This window comes from Coenobita brevimanus, chromosome 48, assembly GCF_032717465.1.
Source record: "Coenobita brevimanus isolate Jiangsu-jjx chromosome 48, ASM3271746v2, whole genome shotgun sequence".
NCBI classification, from domain to species: domain Eukaryota; kingdom Metazoa; phylum Arthropoda; class Malacostraca; order Decapoda; family Coenobitidae; genus Coenobita; species Coenobita brevimanus.
In genome coordinates this window covers 548,065-560,224 of record NC_137001.1, presented here as the reverse complement: position 1 = coordinate 560,224, position 12,160 = coordinate 548,065, and the positions used below count along the sequence as shown (strand labels likewise).

Here is a 12,160-nt window from a genome sequence, read left to right as displayed (position 1 = left end):
ATCTCTGAGAGTGGATACCTCCACACCAGTCAATTTTACGTTCACACACACACACACACACACACACACACACACACACACACAATTACGTACAATTCACGCACTCTAACGAAGTCACCAACTTTCACGCTCCCCCAAATGAAACTATATCCAGCCAGCCAAAAGCTACTATGATATTCCCTGAGCAAAGCCTTTTCTGGACGACAACACCAGCCTCATTTCATCGTACTAGGCAGCTTACACGTGTTTTACTTTGATTACTTCCACATCCCATTTACCTCGGGTTCTTGTCTGGTCAAGAATGTTTTTCATCGAACCGACACTTTCACGAACCAGTATCTGTGTTTGTGTGAATTTACTTGGGTTAGCTGGCCGTGGTCAGCTCGTGTCTGTGTGTGATGTGTGTGTAGACAACTCAGCTGGCCGTGGTCAGCTCGTGTCTGTGTGTGATGTGTGTGTAGACAACTCAGCTGGCCGTGGTCAGCTCGTGTCTGTGTGTGATGTGTGTGTGTAGACAACTCAGCTGGCCGTGGTCAGCTCGTGTCTGTGTGTGATGTGTGTGTAGACAACTCAGCTGGCCGTGGTCACCTCGTGTCCGGGTGTGTGATGTGTTTAAACTCTGCTGGCCGTGATCTGCTCGTGCCTGACGGTGAGGGGGGTTGGAGGTCCTGTGACGAAAGAGCCGTAGTGGTGGACTCAGGTGGGGCGGGGACAGGCCCAGGGGAGGAGGAGGGGCCTGGTGGGAGAGGCGGGTGCTTATATTAGTCAAGATGAACAGGATCCGCACCAGATAATTAAACAGAGATGTGTTAGTTTTTAAGAAAGTAAGCGATCTTTTTATATTACCATGCACAGTCAGATCGTGCAAACAGATTATGATATAATTAATACAATAATCGATGACATAGATTACGTTTTTAATATCATTTTTGCTAAGACTTACCTTCCAGAGTCTTTCCCTTGCTGGAGTCCTGCATAATATTTGGTGGTTTTGGCTTTAGCGCAGGCGACCTGGCAGCCTCAGGCAGGTTTTGAAGGATGTCTATCACTTCCTGGAATCCTGGCATCACCTGATTCACGTTGCCGCGATCAAGAAATTCCTCCTTTACACCTGCGGGATACAATAACGTAATGTGAGCAACAGAGCCATACTTGCACTCAATGTCCTCTACAGACTTAGCTCACTTCCAGGTATTTCACATTTTATTTGCATTCTCTGTGTGTGTGTGTGTAGGTGTGTGTGTAATATTCCACACACACACACACACATTACACACACACATATATATATATATATATATATATATATATATATATATATATATATATATATATATATATATATATATATATATATATATATATATATATATATATATATATATATATATATATATATATATATATAGGCTGCTTCCCCCAAAGAAAGGAGGGTAGCCGAGACAGGACATCACACTCCCAATTTACTCATCCACACACACACATTTATTCGTATCTTAGCCCTAACAGAAGAAGGAACAGATCCTCACCACACTACACTGCATGAGGGTCAACTGTGTGGTGCAATCCGCAACAACGTGGCAGGGCCCAACAGCAGAGCTGGTTTACCCCTGCCACATCATAATGGACCCATCCCCTTACCGGCACCTGACCTGATCAGTTGATAAGACCAAATGCGGAAGGATATCCCCTCAGGGCCTCGTCACCATTTATTCATTCACAATTTCTCTCCAATCATTCCTATCATGCGCAGCCACTCTTCCTTGCTTTACAGACATCTAACGCTCTCTTCACACTGTCCATCCATCCTATTCGTGGTATTCCTCTCAGCCTTACACCTCTCACATCTGATCCAGTTATCTTTTTCACCAAGCACTCTTCATCCATTCTCTCCACACATGTCCAAACCATCACAACACTCTGCCCAACTCAATCAGCCATCTCCTGAACAACTCCAGTTCTCCTTCGCACTTCATCATTTCTCACTCGATCCATACACATCACACTTACACATACTCCTCAGACACCTCATTCCCATTACATTCAAACTTTTCCTCTCTGCTACACCCGTATTCCATGTTTCAGCCCCATATAACGCAGTCGGTACCACAACACCCTCATAAAGTATTCTCTTTACATTAATGGTAAGCGAACGACATCTATACACTTTTTTCATTCATTCCAGCACCTTTCCTACTTCATTCCTTCTAAACTTCATTTTTACATCTATTCTTCCATCCACAACAACATGTGACAATAAATATATATATATATATATATATTAAAAAACAAAGGCAACTATCACACATCCCTGTCGCAGCCCCACTCTCACGGGAAACCAATCACTCACAGCATTTCCCACTCTTACACACGCTCTACTATTTACATAAAAACTTTTCACTCCTTTTAACAACCTACCATCAAGTCATTACAATCTTAAAACAGTTCACAAAGCCTCCCTATCAATTCTATCATACGCTTTCTCTAAATCCATGAATACCCAAAACACATCCTTGCCTTTCGCTAAATACTTTTCAAACACTTGTCTCACAGCAGACACCTGATCCATAAATAATATATATATATATATATATATATATATATATATATATATATATATATATATATAGATAGATAGATAGATAGATAGATAGACAAGAGTGAGAGCAGTGGAAATGAGTTATTTAAGAGGAGCCTGTGGAGTCACGTGGAGAGACAGGCTGATGAATGAGGATATAAAGGAGCGTTGTGGTGTGGATGTGGATGTGATAGGAAGCGTTATGAGGAACACACTGAGGTGGTTTGGCCATGTGTAGGGGATGGAGGGTGAAAGACTGACGAAGAGAGTGTATGTGAGTGAGGTGGAGGGGGGAGAGGGAGGGGGAGGCCGAGGATGAGATGGAGGGATGGGGTGGAGAGGTATATGAGAGAGGGGGGTGTGAGTTGGGAGCAGGGCAGTGAAATGGCGGGGGACAGGGCGACTTGGAGGCGATTTGTTTGTGGCCACCCCAAACGGGATTGAGGCGTCTGGCAATAGATTATATATATATATATATATATATATATATATATATATATATATGTGTGTGTGTGTGTTATGCCACGTACTCAGAGATCAACTTCTTGCTCTCTGAGTATGTAGGTCTGATATTGGGTTCTTTCTAAGACCGGGTCCAGATCATGCAGCCAAAGGAAGAGGGCTTAAAAAGTCTTACACGTACATTACCCTCAAAGAATATAGTGACAATATGATATTTTACACACGCTATTTGAATTATAAGGATCTGGCTGGGACTAGTGGGCTGGTAAGATAACTACAGGTGGCGCCCAGGTGTTGGAGGTGTTTCGTCAAGTGTGCGCTCTCTGAAAGGGCGCAGGACCACTATTTTACTCCTGATCATCGGGCGAGAGCTGCTGGATGGTGTAGAGGGAAGCCTTTCACTAGAGGGGCCTCCGTCGGTGTGTTGGCCCTCGGGGCTGGGGCCGAACAGGTCTAGTAGGTGCGCTTCTTTGCGCCTGCCCTTGGTGGAGGAAGGTTCACTGGTTTGTCTAAGGAGGTCTCGGCCGGGAGTTCCGGGGGCATCCCTCTTTGTCTGGTGCCTGTGGTCTCAACTTCATTGGGAGTCCGACAGTGCTGCCTGTGGTCTCTCCTTTCCAGGGAGCCCGTCAGAGGTTTTCTGCATTCTTGCCTCCTTCAGGAATCCGACAGTGACTGGTGACTTAGGGGCACTGGTTGTAATGAGTGTACCCCAGGACTCACTATAGCGCCACTCCAGACCTCATCCAGCAGTGACTCCACTGGAGAGCTGCTCTGTCCCCTGTGATGTGGGAAGAGCAAGAGGGACGTCCCACTCGGCCGCTCGAGGTGTGAGGCAAGCCGAGGGCGTGACCAGCTCCTCCTCTGGAGGAGTGAGGTAAGCAAGGGCCATGACCCTGTATAGGTGCCGAAGGTTCATCAAATGAGGACCGCACGGTAGGCGGGGCCTCCCCGGTGGGCACGGTGGGTGCCATCGTGGTTCTGCCTGTAGGGTAGTGTGCTCGAAAGGCACGTCCTTTCCTCAAACCTTCCCCTGCTGTCCTAGGCCTCACAGGCGGGGTCTGTACAGTGGATGATGCCTCCCCGACTGGCATGGTGGGTGCAGCTGTGGTTCTGCTAGGCACTGGGACTGCAGGTGGGAGGAACACGGTGGGCGTCCTCTCCCCAGCGAGCATTGTGGGTGTGGTCGCGGTCCTACTGGGGGCTGTAGGCAAAGGGAGCACAATGGGCATCATTTCCCTAACGAGCACAGTGGACGTTGTAGCAATCCTACTTGGGGAGTCTGGCAGCACACAGATCCTGCCCTGATTCCATTGAGTGCTGGTCCAGGTGGAGGGTAATGTGGTAGGGTGACGTACCTCTAGTTGATTCCATTGAGGGAAAGAGGGGCTCGTGGTGGCTGGGGACGTATGTCCGTCTTGTCCCGAACACTCGTTCTCTTCTTGCACCCCATATGGTCTCCCCTTGGTACTACCACATACCCATCTTGTATTTCACCATCGCAACAGCTGAAGAAGTCACGTCCTTGTGACTGGAGGTGGTTACATTAGAGGTAGAGGTCTGGCAGGCTGGCATGAGGTGTTGGAGGAGTGAGATCCAGTGCTGAGTGGGTGTATTTGGCTCATTGTGGGGTTGGTACACTATCTCAAGGATGGAGGCGTGTGTGGTCTTCCACAGGAGATTCAGAAGTTGTGGTGTCCCTTGGAGGCACTGTTCGTTTCCCTGGGTACAGGTCCAGAGCACATGCTTGATCTTCGTTTCTGGAAGTGCTGTGTGTAGTGACTGGCCTGTGACTCTGGGCTGAATGCTGGAGATGGATGAGGCGACCTGGGTTTTATGAGGTCATGCAGGTGGAAAAGCACTGGATTGACACACATTATTATCCTGGTTGGTCTGGCCACCGGAATTTTATTTCCTGCCTGATGCATTTTGAGGTTTATGGAGAAAGTGTTTGGTGTGTGGGAGCTGGAGGTGGTTTCTCTGGGTGGTGTTGGAACTGGTGGAGGTGGGGGTGAGGGTGCTGGTGCATATCTTGCTGGTGGGTGAGAGAGACGGCCGGATCTAGTAGTGGTGGTGGTGAGGACAGGTGTAGGTGGTGAGGAGCGCGGGTCACGAGGTGAGGTGGCTGGGTGTCGGTGGGGGGTTCCTGGGTTGGGTGGCGATGCCTTTGTGTTTGCTGGTGGCGATGCAGCGGTGGTTGGTAGTTGTGATCTGGGAGGTGAGGTCACCGGGGGTGTGTGGGGGGGTCTGTGTGGAGGATGTGGAGTTGGTTGGGGGCATGGTGGAGGATGTGAGTGTGGAACGAGGAGTGAGTGAGGGTGAGGAGTATATAGGTGTGATGTAGCATGTGTATGAATTAGTCGTGTTGGCAGGGGAGGTGAGTAGTGGTGCGCCGAGCTGGGTAGGAGATTGGGTGCAGCGTGCGGGAGGTGGTGGGTGAGGTGGGTGGTGAGGGGTGGAAGAGATGCACGTGGAGATTCCAGTATGTGCGTGGTGTTGTGATATTGGTTGGTGACCTGGTAGGGGTTGGGAACATTGATGATTGTGTAGGGGTCTGAGAATTGGAGTGTTAGTTTGTTAAGGATGGTAGTTGGGGCACCATAACTGAGTTGCCAGATTTGTACGGATTTATGGAGCTGATGTCAGGCTGAAGGTCTTGTTGGTTTTGTAGGTGATGCAGTCGGTGCCTAAGGTGGTGAAGGGGGTCAGATGTGGGGGATGAGGAGGGGTGCTGTAGGTGCTGTCGGAGTGGTAAGAGAAGGAAAGATTCTCCAAACACTCGATCATGAGGGGTAACGCCATCTTCTCTGGGACAGGTGTTCATCCCCGACTGCACAATTTTTACGTGGGCTGGCGAGTCTTCCTTTTGTGTTTCTTCTAACCTGGTTCATACTCGGTTGAGGAGGATATGGTGACTTCTTTCACATATCCCGTTTCCCTGTGGCCAGTATGGGGAAGAGTGAAATAGCTTGTACCTGAAGATGGTGCCGAGTTCTTTCCATATTTTGCTGGTAAACTCTGGGGCATTGTTGGAGTGAAGGGCCTGGGGAATGCCGAAGTATGGAAAAACGTGGCAGACGAGGGTGTTGGCCACGGCAACGGCGTGGTGTTCCTTGGCCGGGCAGGCAATCAGGAATTTCAAATAGGCGTCCACGAAAGTTATGATGTACTGGTAGCCTGCTTTTGGAGGGAGGGGCCTGACTATGTCTATGGACAAAAGTTGCCACAGCTTGTGAGCAATGATGTTTCCTGAATGGTCTGGCATCCGTGTTACGTCTTTTCCTAGCTCACAAGCGCAGCAGGCCTGTATGACTGATTTCGCCAAGGTGGAGTGGCCGACTGTCCAATACAATTCATTAAATACTTGTAGGAGTTTCTTGGTCTCTAGATGTATGCCGTTGTCTGAGTGCGAGTAATCGTTTCTAGGGCGGTGTCAGGATCGAGCTCTATATGTCCAGTATGGGTTAACAGGTGGTTGACCTGTCGGTGTAGCTTCGAGAAAGTTTTTGGTGATATCCAGTTGGGGCGATCTTTGCTTCGCCATTTTTGTAGGAGGCTGGTGGCAATGCTGATGGCATTGATGGGCTGCCAGGACAAGGCGTTGGTGTTTGCATGTAATTTGCCAGGCCAATACGCTATATCAAAATAAAATTCTTTGAGGCTTTTTCTCCATCTGGCTAACTGGCTGTTGTGGGTCTGATACTGGTGTAGCCACTGCAAAGACTGGTGATCTGTTATTATAGTGACGTGAGTGCCCGCTGGATAGGCTCAAAAGTGGTCCAAGGCCCAGATGATGCCTAGTCATTCTCGTTTGGTGGTGGCATAGTTCTTTTCTGCTTGACTGAGAGTATGGGTGGCACAGGCAATGATGTTCTCATCCTTCCTGGACTTGGGCAAGGAAGGCCCCGATTGCTACTAGGGATACATTGGTATACAGGTGAAAGGTAGGGTGTAGTCAGGCCATGCGACGATCGGGGTGGTGATGAGCTTGGTCTTGAGGGTGTGGAAAGCGTTGATGTGACTGTCTGTCCACGTGAAAGTTTAGCCTATTTCAGCCATGTCATGGAGGGGCTTTGCGATGTTAGCGAACCACATTATGAAGCGTCGGTAGTAGGACGTCAGCCCGATAAAGGTATGGACTTCGTGAACATCTTATAGTAGGAGGAGGTCTGTGATAGCATGCAGATTGTCAGGATCAGGTGCTATCCCTTCCTTGGAGATGACATGTCCTAGAAAGGAGAGAGACTGTTTAGTCAGGATGCATTTTGATAGCTTGAGCTTAAGCCCTGCCTGTCGGATCAGAATGAGGACTTGTTTAAGGCGCTGGAGGTGATCAGCCCATGTTCAGCCGAAGATGATAACATCATCTAGGTATGCCAGGCAGATTTCCCAGGTGAGGCCACTGAGAACTGTTTCCATCAATTGCGAGAATGTTGCGGGGGCATTGCAGAGTCCAAAGTGGAGGACATTGAATTTGTAATGCTTTCCGTTGCTAGTCGAGAAAACTGTTTTCCTTCTATCCTCTGTGTTTACAGGGACCTGCCAGTATCCCGATTGGAGCTTCAAGATGGAGAACCAGCATGCTCCGTACAAGGAGTCGAGGGAGGCATCTATCCTGGGTAGGGTGGTGGCATCCTTTGTGGTCACGTCGCTGAGGCGTCGGTAATCCACACAGAAGTGCATGGTGCCATCTTTCTTCTTACCTAACACTACTGGAGAGGATGGGGCTGGTGGATGGGGATATACAACTGACATCAAGCATTTCCTAGACCTGCTGGTATTCTTCAGCCCACTGATTAGTGTTTTTCCTCTGAGACAATTGGTGAATCGGTGGGCTTGTGTGTGGATTTCGTGTGTCAGGTACGTGGTGTGACTGATATCCACAGGTTCTGCTAAGAAAAGGTCTTTAAAGTCCAGGAGGAGGCGTTGGAGGCTGTTGGCTTTGTGTGGTGTCAGGTGTTCAGGTAGAGGAGGAAGGGTGACAGGAGAGGAAGGGGGGGTGTGCATGGTTCGGCTTCTTCCATTTCACTGACCACTAATCCTTTAGGGAGGGTGAGAGCGATGGTGGAAATGTTGGCGAAGCTTACCACCCCGAGGTGAGGGGGAGGAAGGTGGGAGACAGTAGACAGGTGGAGATGGTTGCAGAAGGCAGGTTAGGGGAGAATAAGATAGAGGTTCCAGTGAGCCTGCTAAGGTGGAGACAGGTCTTGTGCTGAGGAGGGATAGTAAGGGAGGAGGCGATGGTAGCAGGGAAAGTGGTATGCAGAGGAGCGGGATGGTTAGGAATACAGGAGAGTAAGGTAGAAGACAGTGGGAAGAAAGTGAGATGAGGGAGAGGGTGTGGGAGTGCACGTGCAGTGTGGCTGGGGGTGGTCTTGAGACTTCTGGAAGTGGAGACATCGATTGTGGCAGTTGATACTGGTGCGTAGTTTCTGCAGGAGGTCCAGCCCTAGGTAGGCATCATAAGCATAGCAGACTGAGTCAAAAATGAATTGAAGTTTGGCTGATACTTTCTGGTGAGTGTCGGCTCACAACACCCGAGTTTCCCCTCGGATAGGCAGGGGACCATCTCCTGCACCTGCGAGATGAGCTGAAGTGGGGGGAACCGGGCCAAAAGCCGAAGCATGACAGAAGTAAGAATGGTGGTAGAGGCAGGATCTGGCTACTCCTGTGTCAACCAGTAGCCTCACTTTCACCCCAATCGGTCTCATCTTATTGTAGACTGGGGGGCAATATTTTGGGGAGGTGGCCCCTGCCACCGAGGGGAGGTGTGGGGACAGTCCTAAAAATCCAGTTGTTGTGGGGCATCCTCTTTGTCCGGGCCTTCTTCACCAGGGTCCGAGTACTCGGCAGAGGGTGTGTTGTCTTCGTCGCAATTATCATCTATAAAGGAGGCCTTGTGGCACCCTTGGGTAGCTGTCTTTCATTGGTCAACTTTAAGTTGTTCCTGTATGTTATGAATGGGGCACCGGTGAATGAATGCTGCAAACTTTCACGGATTTATGGAGACCAGGTTGGTATTTTCCTTGGGAGGGGGGACCCCTTTTGGTGGGGAGTGCCCTTCTCATACTGGTGGTGAAACGGTGTGGGTGGGGGGTGTCCATGCTTTTTGTTGTTGTACTTTATGCTTTGGGATTCTGCTCATTGCACCGATGTGTTGTGGGGCGATGCAGGCAGCGAGAAGATGCCTGACTAGTTGAATATCTCTGTCATAGTCTCCCATTGGGTCATAGATTGTGAAATGTTCTCTTACAGTGCTGGGGAGGATCCTTAAGAGTGTTGAAAATATGTTGTTCCCGGGTGGCTGCATCGGCCTCTGGGTAAGCGGCCGTGACTAGTCACCTAGCCTGGTTAAGAGTGTTGTCCAGGTGGCCATCATAGGTGATGGCATCAAGCTGGGACAAGGCTACTACTTTTCCCAGTGAAGGTGTGACTGCTTCTGTCACAATTCATGTAAATTGTGCTCATGTCAGCTTGGGGACGATCTTCGTGGCAAGCGAGACAGCTTTTCCCAGGTGGGGTAGTGTTACTGCCATCTTTTCTTTGTTGTGTTCAAATCCAGTATCCAACAGTGGTTTAATGTTACACATGTGTCTATATCGCACTGTTCAGGGTCAAATTTTGGTAATTTAACAAGTGGTTTGGCTCCCATTTTGTCAGATATTCCCTTTTAGTTCCTAGTTGTGCTTTTTCGTGACCGGATCTAGAACCACCAATGCCACCAGTGTTATGCCACATAATCAGAGATCAACTTCTTGCTCTTTGAGTATGTGGGCCCGATATTGTGATCTTTCTAAGACCGGGTCTGGAGCATGCAACCAAAGGAACAGGGCTTATAAACACAGACTAACCAGTCTGAAACGTATATTACCTACAAAGAATACAGTGACTTGACACAATACAATATGACAGATTACACACACTATATGAATTATAAGGATCTGAGTCTGGGACTAGTGGGCTGGTAAGATAAGTGCAGGTGGCACCTAGGTGTGGGAGGTATCTCATCAGGTGTGCACTCTGTGAAGGGGCGCGGGACCACTATTTTACTCTTAATAGTCAGGTGAGAGCTGCTGGGTGGTGTAGAGGGAGGCCTTTTACATAGAGGGGCCTTCGTCGGTGTGTCAGCCCTCTGGGCTGGGGCTGAACAGGTCTAGTAGGGGTGCTTCCTTGTGCTTGCCCTTGGTGGAGGTTGGTTTACCGGCTTGTCTAGGGAGGTCTCGGATGGGCGTCCTGGGGGCATCCCTCTTCGTCTGGTGCCTGTGGTCCCGCCTTCATTGGGAGTCCGACGGTGCTGCCTGCTGTCTATCCTTTCCAGGGAGCCCTTCAGAGGTTTCCTGTGGTCTCGCCTTCTTTGGGAGTCCAACAGTGACTGGTGACTTAGGGGTGCTGGTTGTAACGTGTACCCCAGGACTCACTATAGGTCCACTCCAGATGTCTTCTAGCAGAGACTAAGCTGGGGAGCCTGCTCTGACCCGTGAGGTGCAGGGAGAGCAAGAGGGACGTCCCGCTCGCCTCTGGAGGAGTGAGGCGAACAAGGGGCACGACCCACTCATCCTCTGGAAGAGTGAGGCAAGCAAGGGTCGTGACCCTCTATGGGTGCCGAATGTTCAGCAGATGAGGCCTGCATGGTGGGTGGGACCTCCCTGGTGGGCACGGTGGGCACCGCTGTGGTTCTGTCTGTAGGGTGGTGTGCTCGAAGGGCACGTCCTTTCATTGAACCTTCCCCTGCTGTCCTAGGCCTTACAGGCAGGGTCTGTACAGTGGATGGTGCCATCCCGACTGGCATGGTGGGTACAGCCACATTTCTGCTGGGAACTGGGACTGCAGGCGAGAGAAGCACAGTGGGCATCCTCTCCCTGGCAAGCACAGTGGGAGTCGCCGCAGTCCTACTCAGGGCGGGGGCTGCAGGTGAGGGAAGCACAGTGGGTGTTCTCTCCCCGACGAGCTTGGAGGGCATCGTCGTGGTCCTGCTGGTAGCTGCAGGTGCATGGGGCACGGTGGGCGTCCTTTCCCTGACAAGCACTTTGGGCGTCGTCACGGTCCTACAGAAGGCACTAGGTGAAGGGAGCACGGTGGGCATGGTTGCAGTCATACTGGGGGCTGTAGGCGAAGGGAGCACAGTGGGCATCCTTTCCCCAACGACCATGGTGGGCATCGTCGTGGTCCTACTTGGGGAGTCTGCCGGCACACAGATCTTGCCCCGATTCTGTTGAGCGCTGGTCCAGGTGGAGGGTAATGTGGCAGGGTGACGTACCTCTAGTCAATTCCATTGAAGGGAAGAGGGGCAAGTGGTGGTTGGGGACGTATGTCCGTCTTGTCACGATAGCAGATTTTCTTCTCGTGCCTCTATATGGTCTCCCCTTGGTACTACCCCATACCCATCTTGTATTTCAATATATATATATATATATATATATATATATATATATATATATATATATATATATATATATATATATATATATATATATATATATATATATATATGTTTTTTGTATAGTTTATAAAGGCTCCAATATGCATGCATGCATTGGCCCTGGTCACCTAATGGCATCTAGTAACGGTGCTCGATCTCCAGCAGCCTCCCTATATGTTCCCTTATCCTTGAGGTCACACTCTGTGACCTTGTCCCAAGTCTTTTTTGGTCTGCCTTTCATAACCTTACCTCACCGTTCCCACTTCTCACTTTCTGTACCCAAATCTCATCTCCCATGCCCTCCACATGCCCAAACCATTGCAACCTACCCCTTCTCATCACAACACCAACACATTCCAGTCCAATCCTTCCTCTCAACTCTTCCTTCGTAAGCTTAGCCCCCAGGCCCCACATTCAAGGGCACACCATTGTCATTTCTGTACATCTGAGCCTAAGAATTTTCTCTTTCTTTACTGCCCAGGTCCCACTACCATACATCACATGCCGCATCCTTTGGCACAGAGGGAGAGCCCTCTCAGTTTCAAAAGAGGCAACAGGTCCCTGAACATCTTTCAGCTCTAGCCACAGAGCTAGCTCCAGTCCCACCTCCAGCACATAACATGTTTCCCAAGTAACAAAACTTTTCCACACACTCAAGAGACTCACCAGGAAGATCAATTCTTTCACACCTGACAATCTCCACA

The 12,160-nt window shown here is 49.6% G+C and overlaps 1 protein-coding gene across 1 annotated transcript in view; it reads right to left on the bottom strand.

Moving 5' to 3' along the window:
• Window positions 1–584: 584 nt before the first annotated feature.
• Window positions 585–12,160, bottom strand: part of LOC145399244 (putative neural-cadherin 2) — a 135,049-nt gene continuing 123,473 nt past the window's right edge. The window contains exons 27-28 of the mRNA XM_080271932.1: window positions 944–1,111; window positions 585–736 (exon numbers count right to left, since the gene is read on the bottom strand). Of these exons, the coding sequence (XP_080128058.1) occupies window positions 585–736; window positions 944–1,111 (320 nt within the window). The remainder of the gene's footprint in view (window positions 737–943; window positions 1,112–12,160) is intronic.